The sequence below is a fragment of the Rhinolophus sinicus genome, chromosome 2, assembly GCF_057876585.1.
Source record: "Rhinolophus sinicus isolate RSI-liver-muscle chromosome 2, RSI-T2T, whole genome shotgun sequence".
Classification (NCBI taxonomy): domain Eukaryota; kingdom Metazoa; phylum Chordata; class Mammalia; order Chiroptera; family Rhinolophidae; genus Rhinolophus; species Rhinolophus sinicus.
In genome coordinates, this window is record NC_142502.1 from 168,895,781 (window position 1) to 168,919,450 (window position 23,670).

The 23,670-nt window shown below is 33.2% G+C and overlaps 1 protein-coding gene across 18 annotated transcripts in view; it reads right to left on the bottom strand.

The window, feature by feature from the left end:
- Window positions 1-23,670, bottom strand: part of BIRC6 (baculoviral IAP repeat containing 6) — a 203,621-nt gene that overhangs the window by 13,217 nt on the left and 166,734 nt on the right. For 17 of the 18 annotated variants that reach the window (XM_019741699.3, XM_019741694.3, XM_019741691.3 and 14 more), the window contains 5 exons: window positions 11,539-11,684; window positions 10,935-11,045; window positions 8,218-8,435; window positions 6,429-6,590; window positions 4,254-4,331 (listed from right to left, as the gene is read on the bottom strand). In XM_019741699.3, the coding sequence (XP_019597258.2) occupies window positions 4,254-4,331; window positions 6,429-6,590; window positions 8,218-8,435; window positions 10,935-11,045; window positions 11,539-11,684 (715 nt within the window). Of the gene's footprint in view, window positions 1-4,253; window positions 4,332-6,428; window positions 6,591-8,217; window positions 8,436-10,934; window positions 11,046-11,538; window positions 11,685-14,387; window positions 14,561-23,670 lie in introns of those variants that run through there. The other variant, XR_012496300.2, reaches the window with a different exon arrangement.

The following is a 23,670-nucleotide window of genomic DNA, read 5'->3' on the forward strand; positions in this document are numbered from 1 at the left end:
TTCTATTTAATTTTTAAACATGTATTTTTTTGGAGGTATATAAATGCTGCTTTATCATATCTTCAGTGAATTCAACTATTCATAATACTGATTTTTATGTCATTTCTGGAGCCTTGGATTATCTGACCTGTTGGATCATTTGATTTTACAGCACACTTTATTGTAGCCAATAAAACACTGGCCATGAAAAAAACAGTAAATTAATAAATCCATGGAAGGCAAGATTTCTTTTTAAAAAGGATTTGATGCTCAATATTAAAAACAATAGGATTTATCTAACTCTGAGAAACAGTGTATACGTGAGCTCATAGACCACAGTAGGCAGAATAATTTATCCCCTCAGAACTTTTTTTTTTAGTCATCTATAAAAAGGGGTAAACACCTACTTACATTATAGAATGACTGCAAGAATTAAATAAACTTTCCCTTTTTGGAGGGGAGTAAAGTAGTAGTGCTCATAAGTAAGTTTAATACACAGTAGCTGTTCTTTCTTTGAGTAAAAATGACAGCATGATGCATCCAAAAGATAATAAAAGGCAAACAAAATCACTTCTACTCTAAAAATAAAGTATTTTTACCTATGTAATAGGGGCATGCAAAAAGTAGCCAGCATGAGTTCCATTTTCATGAACAAAACTTAATTAAAAGAGCTACCTGGATTCAAACAAAAAATATTTACCATAGCTACATCTGGCTAAAGAGTTTTGTTAGAGTATGAGTTGAAAATGATAATTAGTCAGAAAATATCCACTACATTACGTAGTCTATTACATACATATGGTTATATTTAAGTTAACTTAACAATAAACAGAATATATTTTCATTCCATAATAGAGGATTACTGATTCTTGGTCAATTCTTTGATATTTTCACGAAGTCAAGAATTAGACTTTTACTCATAGGCTGAATTTACTGTTCCTCTCCTGTTTAGCTTCATATTAGCATCCACAAAACTGCAAGAAGTGGGGCGGCTGGTTAGCTCAGTTGGTTAGAGCGCAGTGCTCTTAACAAGGTTGCCAGCTCGATCCCCACATGGGACACAGGGAGCTGCGCCCTCCACAACTAGAGTAAAACAACTACTTGACTTGGAACTGACGGGTCCTGGAAAAATACACTTAAAATAAATAAAAGTTTAACAAAAACAAACAAAAAAAAATTGCAAGAAGTTCTCTATGTAATTTGTTCAAGAACTGACTAAATCAAGAACCATGTAATAGCTTCCTTTCACTATCTTTGTTAAAAGAAAAATTTTAACCCTGTTGTATGGTCTATCAGGCCACTCAACTGGCTGACAGGTAATCTTGTCTCCTACAATTTTATACATTCATTCAATTTTATACATTCCTACCACTATCCATTCTTGCAACTTATTCTTATCTTTAGAATATCCACCATTTTGCCATATTCCTGCTCCTACCTAACTCCTGTTAGGAATTATTAACTCCCACTTTCCTTTATCTTCATGTTATGTCTTGTCCAGGATTTAATTCTTTGACTTGGTTCAACATATATTTCAAACAACCACAAGTACCGAGTATACAATAAAAAATATTGATTTGCAGTAAGAAAATATAATAAATAACAACATCTTTGGGGTGAGGGAAAAAAACACCCTTAATTAGTAAACTTGTTTAAACCTTTCAAAAGAGTAGGCGCCTACCTGCCTCTCTATGGGAAAATTATGCTATTGACTAGGGCTGTAGTCAGTGGCTGATTTCCAGAACTTTCCATTTTAAGAAAAGTGGTAGTACATGTTTATCATTTATAACCATTTATAAATAATTATCTGAACCACTAAGTATGTTTAACTCGTCTTGCATATGACATCGTTATTAACATCCAATTGAATAAAAATATTCACAAAGAATTAATGGGAATTTGAGGTACATTACAGCAGCATTGAAAACCAGTTACATAAGCAATGCCAAAATTTGTTGTTACAAATAAAATGTAATTATTCTTGATGACAATTCTAATGAATAATGACTTTTGATTTTAAATTATGCAAATAGTCATGACTTACTAGGTTACTGCCAGATATGAAACTTATGGCATAAGACTGAAAAATGTGATACTGTGATACAAATAAATATCTTTTTAAGAGTCTCTACTAGGAAACTAAGCAATTCTAACAATGCTTGTTATTGTTCAAAACATTTTTGTAATCTTTTAAATTGTATATAAACTTCGGAAATTTTTGTGGAAGATTTTCAATATGGCAAAAAGTACTTTGATCTTTTGTGCACCTGTGATAAATAAAAGTGTAAACATCTTTGGGTCTCAAAGAAATTAATTCTTCCTGTGGCTCTGTAGTCTGCTTCTAAAGAAAGTTTCTAACTCGTGATAAAAATATGTAACAGATGAGGAGTGGAAGGGAATGTACTCAACATGATAAAGGGAATTTATGAAAAACCTAAAGCTAACATCATACTCAATGAAGAAAGACTGACAGATTTTCCCCGAAGATCTGGAGGAAGACGAGGCTATTCACTCTCGCCTCCTCTTGCTCGTGACCAAGTCAAATTTATCCCAAATCTGGAAACTTAGATTCAGGAAACTATATAAAATATAACAGCATTATTCATAAAACTAAAAAAAATTAGAACTGAAATATTTAGTCAAAAGTGGAGAAATAGTTCAATAATGGTATAAAACCCAAAAGATTACCATGTATAGCAATTAGAAATTATAAAAATGTTAACTTAAAAATGGATATATGCTCTAATGTTAAGTGAACAGAGCAGTACACAAATAATTTATTATATTAATCATGATTATGTGAACTATGCATATGACAAAAAATTTTAAAGGAAATATATAAAGATAATTTCTACGTGTGGATATTTAAGTTTCCAAACTTGTGAAATTTAAACCCTGCATATAGGTTTCTTTATTTCACACAATTTTTGGTATATAACATAAATACTCAGGCAATATAAAAGTTAAAAGCAAATCAAACTTTAAACTAAAAAAACCTTAAAAAATTGTAAATTTATCTTTAACACTACATATATTCAACAAAAAATTCAAAAATTGATTCCAATTCTCAGGTAAGTCTAATGTACTTCATGAGAAATAGGGTATCTCCGAGTTTCCTTTCGTAGTTAAACTCATCAGAAGCTTAGTTTACGTTGACGAGTAACACACATATAAAAAATATATTTTAAGTTTTTACTGGAATAGAATTGACATAATTACTTCTAAAACGAAGTAGTAGTTACTTGGAGGACTATACTTGCAACTTCCTTAGTTACTCTGCATGAATCACATAACCTCTTTTTTCTTGGTCTCCACATTAGCAAAAAGAAAAAAATTACATATAGTATGATTTCTCTCATTCGTAGGATGCTACAAGGTCTTTTCAGAGAATCAAAATAAGAGTGACAGCCTAAAAAATTATTTTTCATATCTGCTTTCACTTAATTAAAAATAAAGATGTAGGAAAAGAATTCCTCCAGGGTAGGTCAACTTAAATAAGCTTACCTGGGGATAATTTATGGAAGTCCTTCTTAAAAATCAACACTAAACTATAAATGTGAGTTTAAATTATGTAGCAACAATAATTTGTTTCTGCTTCCTTAATAACAAGTAACAAAGTTAATTCATTTTATTAATATGCTTACTTTTCCATTTCTTTGGGGGATTCTGAACTATTAAGATAAAGCATCAGCAAAAAAATACTTGATGGAATATTATATAACATATTGTGTTTTACGTGCTCAAGTGTTTTCTGGAAATTACCTCATAAAACTTGAGACTTATAAAGTGTATGTCAGTTGCTCTGCAAAATAAGAACAATAAATCCCACATTTGATTAATTCCAGGACAGTACTTCTAAGTCTCAAATGAATCCCACTATTAATCAGAAGAACTCCATCAAATGTGGATAGACAGGTTAATACGAGTAGTCTATCAAGTTCCCCTGACAGGAGATTTAGCTCTATAGTGACTGGAAGATGGGATAATCTGTCTCGTCTTGTTGCAGCATAGTGTACATTAAGGGCAACTTAGGGATTTCTTAAAAGGCAATTTTGACAAAATGCAACTTCTTCTTATGCCCTAACTTAAGATTCTAAACTCCAGATGAGACTCCACTGTATTAACTGCTCACGTATAAGCTATTTAGTATGTACTTCTTATCCATCTTTTTATGGGGGGGCTATTATGTTTACTCTTGGTCACATACACAAAGAAAATTTTTTTAAACACAGATAGTTCTTCATTTTCAAAGTGAAACAGAGAAATTTGTTTACTTGCAAAAAGCTTGAGGTCTGAGGATTCCACTTCTCTTCTGGTCTTCCATGCCACGTATTTAAGATGCTTAAACAAACCTGAGGAATATGGTGAAAACCATAAACAGAATTGAAAGGTGTGCTTTTTAAATCAAACTGTCACAACTAGAAGTAAAAACAAATGCTATTACTCCAAGTATCTCAGTTTTATGTCCCTATACAAAACCCTAAGGGTCAGTCCGTTAAAAACAAATTGGCTTCTTCAGATGTGATCCAAATCATGTGACAATTTCATCATAATGAAAAACGATTCAGTATCTATTATTCATTATTACAAATAACACTTTTAAATAAAAACTGTTTTCCAAACAAAAAATTTTCATTGAGAAAAAAGTGGTACTATTTTTCATTTTTAAAAATCTTTCAAAATTTTATAAATTTTGAAAACTCGATGTAACTTAATAGAAGAGATCTTGACTTTGTATCTGCCTCTATATTCAGTCTATTGTAATACATTGTTTTGAACTATGTGAATAAAATGTGGCCTCACACAAACGTGGAATTGGAAAGGGGAGGACCTCACAGATTCCTGGAAAAGGTCCTGAGGATTCCCAGGGTTCCTTGGAACAAACTTTAAAACACATTAGATCTTTGTACACTCAGAGAGCAAGAACGTACTCAAACTATCTGCCAAATACAGGTCAACTGGTCACTCTGGGAAATAGAACCAGGGACATTTTATCTGTTCTTATAAACCAAGTTTCATATAATAGGCAACAAATATGGAAAACAAACAGTTCTTAATAAAACAGAGAAGTCTATCTGCCTGCTATTCTCTTAGAGCTCTGTGAAAGCAATCATGCAAAATACATCGATTCGTTTAGCAGTTAATTTCATTAATAATTTTGAAAGTCTTATCTGAACCACTTTGTGAATTATTAAAGTACTCTCAGCCATAGCATCCCACCTGAGTTTTTAGAGCATCACTGTGATTACCAATGGTAGGTACTCTTATCCCCACCTACAGAGCGGGAACCCAAGGTAAAATGCTGTTACCAGTGTGTACTAGAACAAAAACTATATAAACTCTCAAGCCCTTATCCTCCTCCCTGTATCAGTAAGCCTTAAAGTAATTTCTTGAATAAATTTTAACATTTTACACTTGAACTCTATTCAAGTTCCAGTCTCTCTCTTGAGTAAAGTCAACATTGCTATTTCCTCTTCTCTGCTGAGTTATAAAAGACCTGTTTCTTTGCTCTCCCAAGAAAGTAGGTCTACGTCTGGTTAAATCTCCTACAATAAACACAGAAAACAAATTCCAGTTTTGTGACTGGAGCTTATGATAAAGACAAAATGAAACTTGCAAGCATAGATATGAAGCAGGCTGCACCTTTTGAAACAAGGAAGGGAAAACTTGGGCCATCTTTAATGTACTAGATCAACAAGCATCCTAAAGGTGTCTGCTTGTGAAGTCTATAAACTTCTTTTGACCTTCTAGTGATTTTTAAACATTAAATACTCTCAGCATGGCATTTACTGTTGAAATTCCATCAAACTGTCCAAAATTACTTTGAAAAGTGATGACTGTTCTTTTAAATAAAATTTTGAAAGGTTTACTGTTATATGAAATAATTTTTATTATACCTGTTTGCAACTTTGGGAGGTGTGATAGGAATGCATCTTCCCACTGATAAGAAAATATTTTAATATGAAGTTTATAATAATATGCATCATGGAAAACTTGGACAGTTACGATAGTAAAAAACGCTGAAATATGCAAAAAAGGAACATAGAGTTGACAGTACCAGGCCATTGCCATTCCTCTAGCTTCAGGCACTTCTGAAAAAAGATAACTGGAATTGGAGATAAGGAAAGTAAAGAAAAGAGGCAAAGACAGACACCTGGCTATCTCCATAGTGAAGAAAGCTCTCAACTGGCCAAGGAATGTGTTAAATAAGTTTGTCCCTCAGTAACTTCTTAAGACTGTAAGTGCTTCTTAACACTGTTGTGTTTCTGCCCTTTTCGGTGCCTTCTCTCTCATTCCTCTGCCTAATCTTTGCATATAGGGAAGAGAAGCATGAAGAAAGCCATGTATTCTGGAAATAAGATAACTAAAACAAAATTTTGATTCAAGTTACAAAGGACCTTTGGTTGCAATACTTTGGCATTAGAAACAAAAGACTATAATTACATTACCTTGCCATCATTATAAAGGTTTGGATTGAAACGCACACTATGACCACCAGTTGTCTCTAAATTCACAAGAGGGGGTGAATTGGGATAATCTTGAGGAAAATATACATCAAACTCAAAGCAGCCATTTGCATAAGGGGTGTCAGCTGGACCAGTTATCAGAACCTAGTATATAGATACAAACACACAAAAGCCAATGTTACTATTCCTAAACACAGCTACTAAGAAAACACAATCCAACATGAAATAAGAACAGCCTTCTTACATCATTCATATATATATATATATATATACACACACACACACACACACATACACACATACACACACACACACACGTTAGGCTAGTATTAAAATGATTTCAGTAAAAATGGGCTATTAAAAATGAGATGCCGTATTGGCATCAGGAAAGCTTACCTTAACATCAAATACCTTTAGATATATTAAGGTACTTTTTTTCCTGAGAGCTTTCTTTCATAAGGTTCTCTACAGTATTTTTAATAATTTGAGATTCTAGGTATATTCGCTATCGTATCTCAAAGGTATGTTAATTTTCTGCTTTAAATCTTCAGATAAGTCAATGTTTTAAAACATAACTTGCTTTTTAATATCTTTCTCTGGGATGAGACAAGGATAACAGGAATTAAAGTTCTCATGTGACAACTCATAACAAAAAGCTTTTGAAATTAAAGTAGGTGTTTCCCTTAGGATTTTTGTTTGTCTAAAAAAACGCAGAGAACCCAATAGTGAAGTGTCAGAATTAGCTAACAAATATCGTTTGAGCCAGTTCACAGATATTTATTGTGCAAAGCACGAGCAGCAAAGCCTCTGGTCCCAAACAGTTGTGTGCAGAGGCAAGTGGCACTAGAGTCTCCATCTGCGACAAATCTGACTTATGCTTTGGGACTTCATGTTGGGATCCTTTCTGTTAGGTATACTTAATGCCTAACAGAGAAAACATCACAAGCTTGAACTTATGTGGTTTATTTGGTGATAAAATACTTCCCTAGGCAATCATCCTATAATTGGCTCTACTGTTTTTGACAAGGAACAGGTAGTAAGAGTGTGGCCAAATAGGCAAGGTCTATGAGATTTCTAGAGAAAAATTATCCAAAAGAGCAAAACAAAAGCGCAGGCAAACAAAAGAACCTTCCTCAAATCAATGGGTCAATAGTTTCCGCTGTATATCTAAGGACAACAGATTATTTAACCTATGAATTAAATCATAAAGTAAAGAAAGCTCCATCTCCCCTGCCCTGGGTGTCAAATCTTTAAAATTTTTGTGCTGCAACAGTCTCTTGGAATTTAAGACCAAATCACCAGTGTTAAAATATAAATATGCATGTTATTTATTATTGTACCAATATTACTTAACTCATAGATCTTATGGATCTATAAATATATAAATTTAGAACAAAAGAAAATACTGATTTTTTAGGCCTGATAGTATAAACACGAGAGATGTATCTTAGACGACACGGAAGAAACCCTGTAACTTGCTTACTACTGATCAGCATTAAACCCTTTCATACCATGCTCTAAAACGAGGATGGGCTGCATATAGTCTTTGCTCAAGGAAGATATTTTGGTATTTTCTTCTAAATCTTTATTTTGAACAGCAGTCTCACCCACATACTCTGAACTAACATTAAAAAAGGAGACCTTTCACTGATGTCCAAAATGCTCAACATAATTTTTATTGAATTTATTAAAATTCATGCTATTTCTCGTGCTTTGTATGAATAATCAAATAATTAAGGTTAACCAAGGAGCTAGGCAAAGTGTTTTCTACCTTCATGATGTCAAGCCGCTCCTCATCACAGCGCACGAACACACTAGAAGACGACGACAGAGGCAGTGAGGTTGAAAGTGTCACCGCTTCCTGGGCAAGGCGGCGGGCTCGGGCAGCACTGTTTGCATCGTTTGCATTTTTCACCTGAGACATGTAATGGTAATTTACTTTAAAACCCAATTTCCCATCTTCATCTTCAGAAACCATCTCAAATGTATCTAAAAAAGAAAAAGAAAAAGCACTGAAAAAAATAAAAACCAGAATGGAGAACAGTTGTTATAACAAAAATCACAAATAAATCACTAGCCCTTCTTCTATCCAAAATGGAGAGGAATGCAATACAATGTGAAAGAACAGCAAACTATAAATGTGTATGAAACACCTACTACCAGATGAATGAAATATGTAATGGAAGCAAAAACAAGAAATGATTTTTAGGGGCGGCGAGGTGGCTCAGTTGGTTAGAGCGTGAGCTCTGAACAACAGAGTTGATGGTTCGATTCCCACATGGGCCAGTGAGCTGTGCCCTCCACAGCTAGATTGAAGGACGACTTGGAGCTGATGGGCCCTGGAAAAACACAGTCCCCCAATAAAATTTAAAAAAAAAAAGGTAATTGTGGTTTAAAAACTTAAAAATAATTGCAAAAACCACAATTACTTAAAAAAAATGATTTTTAATCTGCAGTATGGACATGTTGGTAGATTATATTTTATTAAGCAGCTAAATGGCAATAGAAAGTAGTAGATAATTTTTCTTAAAAGAAGTGGTATATTTTTGCCAGAACAATTCAGAATACAAAATGCCAAAAAGTATTCTCATTATATTTCATTTTTTAAAACCAGAGTAAATTTTATATATTTGTACTGATTTGGAGTCAATAAACAGAAATGTCAGGCTGAAGTTTACTCTTGCATTACGTCTGAATTTAAGTTAGTAGAATATAAAGGTTACTTATGATAATCTAAGTACTTTGACAATATATAATTAATGGGCTAATTCTTAACTATTTATTTAGGCAGATTTGGAAGGATTTAAGGTTATTCTTCACTTACAAGCTATATATACAATAGAAACAAAGAGGTGGATTTGAACTTTATCTGTAATTTTGATTAACCCCACCCCACCAATGGATTAAAACAAAAATACTGAAATAAATTATAGCATTAAATCAAAACCACCTACTGGGGCAAATCCTGTCATTAGAAGTAATGATAACTTTTGGTCTTGTGTTCATACAATTCTAAATATACAGAAAAACATAAATGCTACATTATAATTAGCATTACTGCAGTAAATTTTACCAAGAATTTACTAAGTGCAATATTCTAGACTAGGCTATTGGGGTTAAATGATAAATAGGAAACTGTATCTGCCTTCAAAGAACTTATAATCTAGAAAAAAAGGGAAGACATATAAACAGGTTGTCACAAAATGAAAACAGGATGTCACAAAGTAAAAAAGTATATAGAAATGTGAAGCTAAAGATAAACCCACCAAACATCTGATTTTTGCACCAAGGCTACAAATAGTTATCTTCAACCCTGTGCACACAAACTGTGAGGAGGAATATATCTAACATTTAACTGTAATACAATGCTACCACCAACTCTTGACATATCTCCGGTCTACTTCGAATGTTTTATTCTACATGATATAGTGAATTTTGTTTCAAAAAAAGATTTGCAACAACAAAATATATTAATCAAACGATCACTACCAAAGTTTTGAGAGCTTTTACAAATGAAGTCTAAGCTCTGAGTGTATTTTTCCTGATAAATGTGCTGTTCAGTGTGGCTACAGTGATCATACTGGTGTGTGACCTTCCCTGACAAGTCTGTTTATTCCTTTATATGATATCCCTCTTGAACTTGTCTGTTTCATTTCTGTATTTGTTTAGCATTTGTTCTTAGTGTTTTGTAATTTTAAGACTATAGCAAACAATACTTTGTTACTTTGGTATCATTTATAGTTATTAACATAGTATTGAATGAACTTGAGGATTATTACATTTTCCTGAATTCGTTTATTAAACAAAATGGTCATGATCTATCAACGGCGGGTATATAAATCTATATTGTTTTGATTCCTACTTTACTGTTATTTATTATATAGTCAAAGTGTTTTGGGCTGGTTCTCAAGGATGGGAAAGGGGCCAAGGCAATTACAATTAACAATGTCATCAAAATGTGGAATTCTACTGTTTATTTATAGGCCAGTATCATATTAATAGCGCTGATACGATCTTTTAATCAGAGCTTAATTGCCAAGTTTTGAAATGGGAAAAGCTACCAGTGAAATATCCGCCACTACAGTTTACAAAGGTAAATCTCATGGAATTCTAAAATGGTAACAGTAACATACAGGTCTTGGATTCCCCAGGTCAGGACATACAGAAATAGAGAGGTAAAGGAAGAAAACAACTTTCTGCTTGCTTGTTAGACATTTGGCTTTGTATTTCCTAGGTTTCTACTGAATCATGATTTCCAAATATAACTACACATACACATATATATGAATTCAAAGAGATGAAAAGATGACAAAAAGGGGTGTGTGTGTGTGTGTAGAGGGAGAGAGAGAAAGAGAGAGAAAATGAATATGAATAATTCATGGTACAAGGAAGTTTTAAAATCTTTAATTTACCAGAACACATTCCAATAGCACTATTAAAAAATATGAAATGAAATCTAATGAAATAAAAATTAAAATTTCAACTTACCAAACTGTAATTTCTTCATAACAGCCACATATTTTTCTTCAAGTGATTTCAACACTGATAAAGGTTTGGGCTTCATAGCTACCTTCTTTGAGTATTCACCTAGTTTTTTTTCTGTTATTTAATATTTCAAGATAAACAACATAGGTATACATTTTAGAACATTAAAACAAAAAGCAATTAATTTCTAGAGTTCAAATTTTGAATTCCAAAAAATTACCACTCTATAATCAACTTCCTATTGTATCAGTTTAATAATAAAAGACTTTTTTTTCTAGTTCATAAACATAACTAATAGGTTTAAAAACTTGATCAACTTCAAAACTTAGATTCTTAAACTGTTAATCAGGTTTCACCCATTCGGGCAAAAACAGCAGAAGTGAAACAACAGAATTATGTAGAATTATTTATATCTTCTATTGCTATTATATGATAATACCAGTTTTAACTAAATTCTCACACATAGTCTAAATGTACTTTTACTATCTAATATGGTGAACTTGCTTAAACATCATTAACATTGAGGGACGACAAAGGCAGTTTTCAGTAAATGAATGGAACATCTTTCAATCAAAAGAAAAATAGCATAAAAGGCAGAGCACTGTACCTTGATTTGCTTGCCACAAACTGGTAGTGGCAGCGTAAACAATCTCAGCAGTCTTTTGGATGTCTGGTACCAAAAGAGTAAGTCCTTCTGGTTCTTGATCAGATGCATCTGGTTTTACTCCTGTTTTAACATTTTCCCTTTTAGATCTGGAAAAAAAAAATTTAATATGGAAGGAAATGGGTGGAAAATTAAGATTGTAGGATTGAACAATAAATACCTCCATAAGTCAGTAACAGTGGTTAAAAATCACTATGCATTTCATTTGACATATACATGATATGTATCAGGGGTAGTTTAGATTCACTGCTGCTTCTGAAGCTGTAAGATAATGCCTAGCTAGCATAATAAATAAAGTTTTGGGTAGGTTTTCCCTTCAAATCAAAAACAAGTAAGAGATAAACAATGTAGAAATGTCACACTATAAAAAGACCCAGATACCTGATATGTCCTTGGATCCACACCTTTAAAAACACACTTACAGTAACTGTAAATACCTAGAAATAGAGAAATCACTTTTATATCTACAAGTGACAAGTGTCTATTCCCTGTCTTTTAAGATTTGGAAATCAAAGGACCGTATGTAGGTTTAAATTTTTATCCTATTTACATTTCACTCACAGTATATTATTTCCAAGGGGTGGGGGGAAGAGAAATATTCTAGAGTAAAATTTAGGTTCATTGTTAGGTATCTTAACACACTGTGCTTCTCTATACACTGAAACTTAAACATTAAGTTTTAGGGCATAATCATTTTAAAGATATTTTTCTGTTATTCCCTATTCAGGATCTAAAATGTAACCAAACTTACATCAAATCGTGCATCCTAATAGGATGTGTTATAGCAATGTTTCACTGTATAAGGCATAAAAATGTTTCTTTAAATTTTCCAGATGGACGCAGTAGTCATTTACTGTTAGATTCATTGAAAATAACTAAAAATCTATTTCTTTTTCTCTATTTCAATTCTCAGAACGTTATTCACATAATAAACCTCATTACATTAGTGCTTACATACTAAAAAGCTACATCTTTGTTAATTCATTAAATAATTTAAAAAAAAACTGAAATCACATATAAACATGTTTAAAATATGCTAACGTATGATTTAAACTACACATCACTTATTTTTCCAGATGCATACCTACCAATAAAAGGACTTGGCTATTATATTAAAACAGTGTTTCACAAAGTGGGCATGGAGTCTTAGAGAACTATATAAAAGACTTAACAGGAGGTAGAAGAGTCATTAACAAAATAATACTATTATGATATCTATGTACAAACAAACTGTTGTTTATCACAAAGACAAAAATCTGCTCCAAAATAAAAGGCAAATTAAGAAGAGCCCCTCAGTGGGCAGCAAGGGTAGGTGGATCCAGTACTATGCATGAATTTTGCAATGGTTCCCATGGTGTGTGAAAAAACGAGTCCCTACAGATATTTTTAACTATAGGGTTACTAGGCACTACCTCATGTGGTAAGATGATTTAATTGAAGAGGCACTACTGGGCTATTGCCTTTTCTCCTATGCTCTCTTTTTATCTTCCCTGAGGTATAAGAAGTCACAGAGAACACATGGCTAACTTTCCTTTGCCACTCACACAGGAACCACGTGGTAGCTGTTATACTGTATACCATTTCAGTCACCAACTTTTGTGTGAGCAGGTGTATATGAACATATATATAAGGAGAATATAGTGGAAGTTTTAAGACTGAAACAATCAGACATTTTTTACTGCTAGAATCAAATAAGACAGTGTGTCTTTTATAGCTATGAAATAAAGTTGAGACTATAGTTTAATAGTGAGTCTAACAATTTGCTTAATAAAGGTATGATTCTGATAGACAAGGTCAAACAGATTTGCAGCTTCTGCATTTACCAGTGGCTACTCACAATCTATTAATGCAACACTGAGAGTCAGGGAAGGATATAAGCTGCCTGACAGTACTCCCTTTGAATTTATAAGGACTCCCTCTCCCCAGTAATAAATAATTCTCTACCTTATACCAGGGCTTAAAAACGTCTTCAGTAATAGGGCTACTGAAACCTAACAGGAAAATAACAGGAAGCAGTTTGAGAAAACAGAAGAGTTTTATGGTTATAGCTGTAAAAGATGGTTTCCTAAAATCTGTCATCAATCAGTTGATCACTGGACTCTCAAATAAAGATTTCACTTAAAGAAACACATCTTGCCAAGCAGAGAAGGAAGATATGGGGGTGAAGTACATTTTTCCAGAATTAAGGTATTTTCACCATGAAGAAACAAGAACCTCTGGCATGGAGAGTCAACTGCATCAGTGCGATTTTGGGCAAGTTACCCTGCAATATTACTGATTCTAATTTCAAGCCCTATACATGAATGCCTATTTGCTAATTCCAGTTTTTAAAAGACTAGGAGGAGAAATCCCTAACATTAAAATAGTGCAAATAGTCAGAACAGTAAATTTTATATTTTTTGACAGCAAAATAAAAAATGAAAAAGTGCAAAAATCCACAGTTTAAAAATATTATTTTTTACACCAAATGAGTACAAGAAATGATCATATACACCTCATACTGAAGACAATGGTTCAATCATAAAGCAGATATATCATAGACCTTTACATCAGGTTCTAATGAGAAATTTTTACGTGGATAGTCTTCTTGACAAAAACATACAGGGGGAAAAAAGGATAATCTCAAAAAGGTGAGAGAGATTCAAATATATGTAGAACACGCACCACCTGCCTAATGATGACTACAACTGGTCATTGTCTGACATAAACTATAGCCAGTAGTCTCTTTCCTATAAAAGTTGCAGGTTACTGTCAACCCATATGTAGGCCCAGCTCATGAAAAAAGGCCATACCTTAGCTCACATCCTGAAGTCTGTGTGAAAAGCTATTTGAGTTCAAGGCACCTAGCTGGAAGTAGGTCTTTGAGACTGACAATGGATCCAACATGGTAAAAGCAATCAGCGACGGCCGCTACCATGGTATCCGCTGCTTTGTGCATACGTTGAATCTGGTTGTGATCACTGCCCTGAAGAAATACGAGGAATCAACTGAAGTTTCTACTATTGCACAGAATTATCTGCAAACATTTTCCACTATGCTATGAATTTCAACGAAACAGCTAATAAATTAAGCAAATCTTGGCTCTGTGACATATAATCTGAACTAGGATGTGAGCAAAATGGGCAAAATTTTTTGTGAAAACAAAAGGAAAAAACCCCATAACTCAACATTCAGTTATAGTGAACTGTCTCTGCTAATACTACCACCTAAATTAAGTTGGATATTTGTAAGACTAAATACAAAATATCAGAATTATGTTCTTTTATAGTCTATAAACTGAAAACAGCTTAACATAGCTATTTTCTCAGTAGAACATTTAAAAAGACCACTTCAACCCCTGCACTCCTAATTCTAAAGTCAAAACTATCACACAGTTGAAATAAACATTTAAAGAGCAGAGCTGTGTTGAAAAAGTAATCTGGAGACTACATGCTAAAATGTCTAGATTCTGAACTACTAAGAATTAGCATCTTAGAGGAAGATTCTAAAACTATGGGAGAATAAAACTTCTACATTTATCTATAAAACAATGTGTCATATCATACTCCACAGTTCTAAAAGTTCTTTGCTAGGAATTATAGTTTAAAACAAATTAAGATTAAAAGTAGCAGATAAGATTGTTTGAAAATAATATGGAAAATTACTTGATTCTAATGTCTCCAGAAAACATGAAAATGATTCTTGAAATGCACAAATGGGGCAAAGATCTCTGCAAGAGGAATGTTTTCTGTGATTTAGTTTAAAGCTTAGTTTTTAAGTCTAGATTCCCTTTTCTTTTTAAACTCTTTTCAAACAAAAGTACCAGTTTTATTAGTTTTCAATATGATTTAAATGACAGTTGAAAATAAAATCTTCCTTGTCTTAGGAAGCATAAATGAGCAGCATGAGAAGAAAATATTCAAAACAGAGGTTTGAGAAGCCTTTGATTAATAAAACTTTAATTTCTAGATTAGATCAAAATATAACAATTTTTAGGTCAAATTAAACATTGTAAGACATAATGAAGGTACTGTGTGCTACTGTGGAATAGAGTTGCCTCAAATAATATGCTTCACCAAGGGGCAATCCAACTGAGGAAGAGAAAACATATTAAAATAAATGTTGGTATTGCTGTTTTCATCACCAAGTAAAAGGTTGATGAACAACTACTGAACTTGTTAAAAGTCACCAAAAAAATAACTTAAAAAAAAAAAAAAAAATATATATATATATATATATATATATATATATATATGGTTATAAAACATAATTCTTGGCTAAGAAATCAGGCCTTTTTTATTTTGTAAGTTTAAAAAACAGAGGAAAAAGAGGAGAAACTAGCAAATGTTTTTCCAATAGAAACAAAGTAGGAGGACTGGAGCTGTAACTCTTTCTTAACTGAGTGAAGCCCTAGAGGAACAGACTTAAGGGAGTCAAAATAAGAGAGTTTGACAGAAAATACGCCTTTTAAGAAGTAGGTCAACTAATCATTGCTTAGCTAGATAAAAAGGAATCGGTTATTTTTATAAGAGAAATGTTATTTTAAAACATGATGAACTTCTTTGCAACAGGAAGATGCTGCAAGATAGCTAAGGCAATAAAGAACATTTGCTTTAATTCTGTTAAGAAGTTAAATATCCAGAATACTTTACATTCAGTACATCTTTTGTGTCATGCTCTTATTACCAATTAAGACTACCTGACTGACAGTAAGTTCCTCTCTCAAATTTTTGGTGAAACTATCAAATACAAAATACACTAAACATGATTATTTGCCTACTAGAGTCCATCAGCGTAAGTCTACAGAGAAGATCAAAGCAAAATAATTGCCTTTGTTCCAGCTCCAAGGAAGCTATGAAGTGTCACACTTACTCCGAAGTGAAGCCCAACTGGTATGGCTGTCGTTTGACTTCATTTTGAGATAACACAGAAGTTGGGATGGCCAGCAGATGAATTTCACCAGGATTGGTACATAAAAGCTAAGGGGCCACATCTTCACAGTGTGATTATTTTGTGGGCAACAGAATGAATTTTCACATTAGATAATATTTCAATTCAAGTGGAAACCATATATATGTAAAAATCTAAAGTATTCTGTTATGTTACCCATGCCACAAAGTCTTTTAATAGTGGAAGTAACTGATAGTTCCTTTCAAGTAATTTTTCTTTTGTAAGAGTCTAAAAGAAAATGTTCATCAATAAGTGGTCATAAATAAGGGGGGGTGTTTTTGCTTATTCATTAAATATCAAGTACTGTTGGTATAGAAACTCTAATTTCTTCCTGACAAGGTAAAGATATTAGAAATAGAAGGTTTATGAAGATAACAATAAAATCAGGAGATGAAAAACAATAGGATGTTTAGGGGGTAGGGTGGTGGGGAGAGGCTTCTTTTAGCAACAGTAGAGAAAACAATTTTATCACCAATACACTGATTGCCGTAATCTATGCAGGTAGGTACCAAATTAGTTTGAAAAGACAATAGAGGAAAAACACATCAACAACTCCTTAGTTTTCAGAGGAATGGTTTTATTACTTCTTTTGAGCAAGAAAGAAATCAAACGGGTAGAGATGACTTGCTCCTCATTTACGTGATTAAACTGCTACCTGTGAGACAGACCACAAAACACAGCAAGCCTTAGTTTACTTTAGAAATCCAGTAATTATTATTTAGGCACAACCCAAATGCTGTGTATACCTAATGAAATATGCTGCTTTTTAATATCCTGTCATAGTGTTAACTTAAAAATTCTTCATGGGAATGCAAGAAGATGAGTAAAAGGAAGTGTCAGAAAAACTCTATAGAACCTACTTGCATTATTGTATATACTTTTATAATTATCAAAAGCAAATTTTTCAATTAAAAATTTACTTCATTATGAACATTTAAAAATTATTTTATATATCCTAAATATCCAAAGATGGCTCAGAAACAAGTCCACCTCCATTTCTAATTATTCACTGATGTACAAAACAAATTGTTCTTTGGAAGTAAAGTTTAATTTGGTGGATAAATATGCTTGACTGGAACATCAGGAAATCGGAGTTCTTATCATAGCTCAGCCACTAAGCATCAGAGAGTGGAACAAATCACAGTATTTATGAACCTTGTTTTTCTCACTTATAAAAAGAGAGATCTGAACTACCTGAACACTAAAGAGAGTCCCTACAGCTCTAAAATCCTATAGATAACAAGGGACAGGTTACTTATTATGATGTGCTCAGAAAGATTTGTTACAAACTAAATCTTACTTAGCAAGAAACTTCAATGAAATTCAATGAAGATTGTGTGAGATTTTGTCTGAGATAATAAAGAGAGTGGAAATTTTCCTGAAACATAAAGCTCATATGATGCAATCTAATAAGGAATAATCATTTTACATTGGTATGTTTAAGTTTTTCGTTTGTTACTCACTTAAATAATAGAATACGTTGTCTTTTGGGATTTGATCGGTGTTTTTCAGGAACTAGCTAGTAAAGCTCAAGTCCAGCCATTACATAGCATGAAATCTATAAATAATCAATGAACCATTTTGTATTTTGGTAAGAGGAAGCAATGGCGTATACAAACAGAAGAATCTGGACCACGGGTTAAACGACTTGTCTCCTGTTTTGGGTCATGAACATCACAGGCATCAGGAGACTGGGGAGCTAAAGCCCAGATGTATTACTAGTAAGTTTTAAATGTTAAACTCTAAACAACAGGTTTATTCTGTCAAATAACGATAATAAATATTTTCTTGCCTATGACATAGAGCAGGAAAAACTAATAATATACATCAAAGAAATTTTGAAACTGTGTTATCCTACACAACAATTAAGGTTGTAATATTACATCCTTATATTTTCTATGTAACTGCATGCTACTATATACTTATCATAACTTATCCACAATTTAAAACAGTTTGAGTTATTCTCAAGAAACAAGAAGGAAAACCAATAAAAACAAACAGGCTGGAACGTAAATACTAATCGAAATTGTTTCAAATTGGTAAAACAAGAAATGCAGGAAATACTCATCTTCCATCTGCCTAAGTCATCAATCTCAGTAATGAAAATTCATTTTCACCAGATGCTGATCCTTCATAATGGGTATAAAACTAGTAGTAGTGACCTTGGACTTATGCATCAATAAACATCCAGTCACAGGATCTCTTACACCTTATATACATCCTTTACCTCCTACATTTGGTATCACACTTTCTCAATCCCACATGCGTTCCCTCCTCTCTTAACCTCTCTTTTGGCTTCTAGCGAAACTACTTCTTCCCACTGCTTGTAGGCCAAAAAACAAAGTCTTAAACACAAAAATCATTAAGTTATAAAACTAAAGAAAAAAGCCAGAAGTTAAAGACTTTTGGGATAAAATAAATGAGAAACTGGTAACAAAAGTTTTCAAACACTAGCCAAGGAAGTAAATTCCACTTAGAGAATAAGTCCTCTGTGGATGAATATTAAACTTTTTGTTCTTCATAAATGCCTAGTACAGAAGTAGACAAGCAAAAGAAATAAGAAGAGGATTTTATTATTTTGGAAGTCTTTTGATCTTTCTGTTGAAGTGATTACTAAGGTGGCTTTTGAATAATTTCTCTGAAATAAAGTAAATAAACCACTTAATAGTACTGAGGCAAATGAAAGTTAAATAGAACCAATATGTATGATTTAATCAACCATTTCACCATTCTTGTTCAAACTGTTATAAAAAATTTTCAACTGAACAAGAAAAAAGTAACGAATTTCCTGATGACAGCATGCTGAAATGCTCCAAATCTTTTTATGTTTTAAGTGACAGTTGATGGTAGAAAATGACCTAAATAGAAAATTACATTACATTTAGCCTTACAGGTACAGGTAAGGTATGCTTTCAAATGCTACAACTAATGTACAAACATGTCATATATATGTATCTTTTAAAGATTTCAAAAAAGAAATCCTGATGTAAAATTATGTTTCAGACAAAATTTGGAAAGTGTTGAATGTAAAATTCTCTATTTTGAAGTAATACATTTTTACCTAGCCTTTTGTGCTTCCAAAAGGAATGTTATCCCTGATTTATCTTAATCTAAATGCTTATTAATCATCAACCAACAGCAACATTAGTTTCTGTAATTTAACTGTTAGGTTCAAGCTAACTCTATGAAATTATTGCTAGTTGTTAATCTTGAAAGGATGTATTAGGAGAGGTGATGGACACTAAAAACATAGAAACACGAATAAAAGAATATTATAATAGCATAGTTGTGACAACATGGATGGAACTAGAGGGTATTATGCCAAGTGAAATAAGTCAGAGAAAGACAAATACTGTATGATCTCCACTTATATGTGGAATTTAAAGAAGAAACAAAACAGAAACAGACTCATGGATGCAGAGAACAAACTGATGGCTGCCAGAGGGGAGGGAGGTTGGGGGTTTGGATGAATATGGTGAAGTGAGTAAGGAGTACCTATTGGTAGTTACAAAATAGTCATGGAGCTGTAAAGTACAGCATAGGGAATATAGTAAATAATATTGTAATAACTATGTATGTTGCCTGGTGGGTACTAGACTACTTGGAGGATCACATCATAAATTACATAAATGCCGAACCACTACAGTGTACACCTGAAACTAATACAAAATAATATAGAATGTCAACCGTAATTGAAAAATAAAAAATAAAAAAGAGACTATTAAAAAACATCACCTTTAGGACGTTCTTAATGCAATTTGTACAGTAAATATTAACAACTGCCTAAGGAACTGTCAACTTTTAAAAGACAAACTAATTCACGGTAAGTCACTCCTAGCTGCCACGTGGCCATGCCAACAGGTTAATTTGCCAGATAAGCCAGGAAAGATGAACATAAACTATCAGTATGTTCATTCCTTGAGTAATCGTCTAGTTTACACTAAATACCAACACTATCAGAGTACTACAATTATCAGTCATCAAACTAATCTTCAGCAATAAGAGATAATCATTTCATTATTAAGGTATAATTATAATTGAAGGAAACCAGAACTGCCCTAGAGTCTATTACTTCAAAAATTAAAATTCAGAAGCTACTTTTCAGATATATGTATGTGTGTGCATCGATGTATACACGCATATATAATTATACATCACATATATTATTATACATAATAGCAAAAACTCAGTAGTAATTACAGAACTAGCAGGCATAAAAGGCATTCCCAGGATGTTGTGCCACTGTGCCAACGCCAGTTCTCCCCTAAGCAATCATTCTTCCTGAAACCTTTGGATGCAGAGAAAGTTTGTAATATGACTGCAATACTGATTGTACCAGTCTACTCCCCGGCAGACCATCTAAAAGGGAGTATAATGTAGAAAGCAACCCAACTAATATATCTCCTATGCCTTCCTTCACCAAGAATTATCTGAGTTATCCTTCATTAAAATTTAAGTGCCCCACTGAAAGGTTAAAAGGTCATGCCCTTTATATAAATTATAATAGTCCATATTCAGGGAAGTATTCTGAAATAAGAGGGCAAACTCCAGGGACAGCAGGACAAACCTGGTTAGAAGGTGCTTCAGCTAGGCAGGGGGCCCAGAGGGGGCGCTGGGCATCTTAGTGAGCAGGGAAGTAGAAAATGAAAAGGAAGAGAAACATGTCAAGTTAAAACCCAACTATTTTTTGTAAAACTTTCAAGGTGATGATGAGAACCACAATACCACTCTATATTATAGCCATATGTAAACACAAAAGCGAGGCTAGTTTGGCTGTTTGCTAACTTTTACCTTATCCCAATTAAGCATAGATTAAAAAAGGAGAGTATGAAGGTTAATGGACATCTTCCTATTACTTCTTCTTTTACTATTTTGTTACTTTATATTTGTAAAACACATCTACTGTTAGAGAACGTGAAGTATTTTCTATTAAACAGTGTTTCCCAAAGTGTACGAAGACATTAAGTGGTAATTAGATATGCTATTAGAAAACTGAATTGCATGGTGAGAAAGCCAGTCCTTTTCCAACGAAAACAAAGGTCTCAGGATGCCTTTGGTAGTTCTTTAGCATTTGCTAAATCATCCTTCTTAAAACAGAAAACAGGTCTGGAGTCAGAGACTATTTTTATTTTAGTTTATTCACTTTTACACTTATCTTCTATTTATGGCAAATGATACTGGTTCTTCTGATATGGCAAGATTTTGAAGTTTCTTCTTTAAATAAGACTTTTTAAAGAAAAAAGTCAGTTGATCTATAAAAGATTCTAAAAATAGCATAGGTGGTATTAAGATCTGAAAGTTCTTCCTCATAAATGCTGAGGCTCTACACTCTAACAAGGAATTTCTACCAAGAAAAATTTCCTTCAGTTTCCAATCAGGAAAACTGGCATATTTGATCAGATTAATAACATCCCATTATTACATGAGCACTCTTTTTATATTCGGATGAATTCTAAAATAACAAAGATGAAACTCTCCAGGAAAAAATGTATCTAAAACCGACTATTATACAAGTTTTCCACATCTACGACTTTTGCTGGATAACACCTTTTAAAAAATAGTGAAGAATGTATGAACATGCGTGTAGTCTCACCCTGCCATTCCTGAACCTTAATATACAAGAGTCTCTGGCTAATGACTGAGCCTCTGTTAAGCCAACAGATGATAGTTTTCTACCTAAGTGGGTCAGCAAAATAACCTAGTAGGATTCGTTTTGGCAAACTTCTGCCCAGGATTACAGACTTCAGATTCTTATACATGAACAAAGGAAACCATGCTTCCAGAATCATCTGTGCTACAGCACTTGTATGTACTCTATTGGAGCCATCTCGGCATAAATTTGCAGTTGCCAATATTAACACGTAGGCGGAGTAATGCAGTTAATAAGTGATTTAAAGTTTGAGCAACATGGTTGCTTTTTAAAGTCAAATATCTTGAACACTGACTGTATTTGTACCTGGGAATTAACTTTCTATCAAGTCCATAATACAAGAACAAGAATGCTAATGACCTCAAATCCTCAGTCCTCAGAAATGGCTGGATAGGGAGAGACCACATACAGGTCTACTGCTGAGATGGAAAGGATGAAAATCTCTTACATGGCAGTTTAGTCTTGTTCCAACTTCCATCTCAAACTAAACTTTCAGCTACATTGCAAGATACTCTTTTTATAAGGCAAACCTGATCAATCTCTGCTGAAAACCTTTCAGTGACCCACCACCACATTTAAGAGTAAGTAACTGGAATACACCCTGCTGCATCTTCTAGCCCCTCAATTCCTCTCCAGTCTCATCTCCCACCACATTATACCAAGGCAGTTTCCCTGAATATGTGACACTTTCTTTCACAGCTAACATTATTCTCACAGCCTGGTATACCAGCCCCCTGCCCTCTTCATTTAGCTAATTCCTACACAATCTTTAGGTCTCCAAGTCTGGGGTTGACTCTCTAGTAATGTCTTAGACGTACTTTTAATATACCACATACTGTGTTATTAAAACTTTCTAGTTATTGTTTCCACCATATGTCAGTGTCTTAGAAAAAGGATCCAATTTTCTTGTTATGCTCCCATGATCATTCACTAATACCTGTTAAACGAACAAATCAGTTAAGCTTTTGTGACCAGGCCAGATCTCACCAACTAAATATAATTACAAATTTCTAATGCACAAATTAGATAAAAGCAAGGTATATGATCTGCCTTTTTAGCTTCCGTAATAACTTTCTACTTCCTCTTATAGAAGTTTTCAGGCTTGGGGGAAGAGTCAGATCTTTCATTCTTTGAATTTTGATATCCAAATTAGTTGGATTTAGTCACTGCCCACAAGATAGGATAACCTCAATTAGGTTATTCCCACCAGCAAAAGTAAACTTCCTCTTTGTACTTGGGGAAAACGTTTTAATTTCTCTCATCCATAAAAGCAAGAAAAATTATAAATATAACATACACAGAAGAAATAATTTCAATGAAAATCATTATATGTAACCACCATCATCATAGAGATCTGCAGAGTACATAGCTATTTTTCTTTAATCTAAGATGACCAGGGAGTTAAATATATTAAACTTTATTCGAAGTGAAAAAAATTGCATGCTTTTTTGTGTCTGCTTGGGTAAGAAAAAAAAGTAACAAATGAGAAATACATG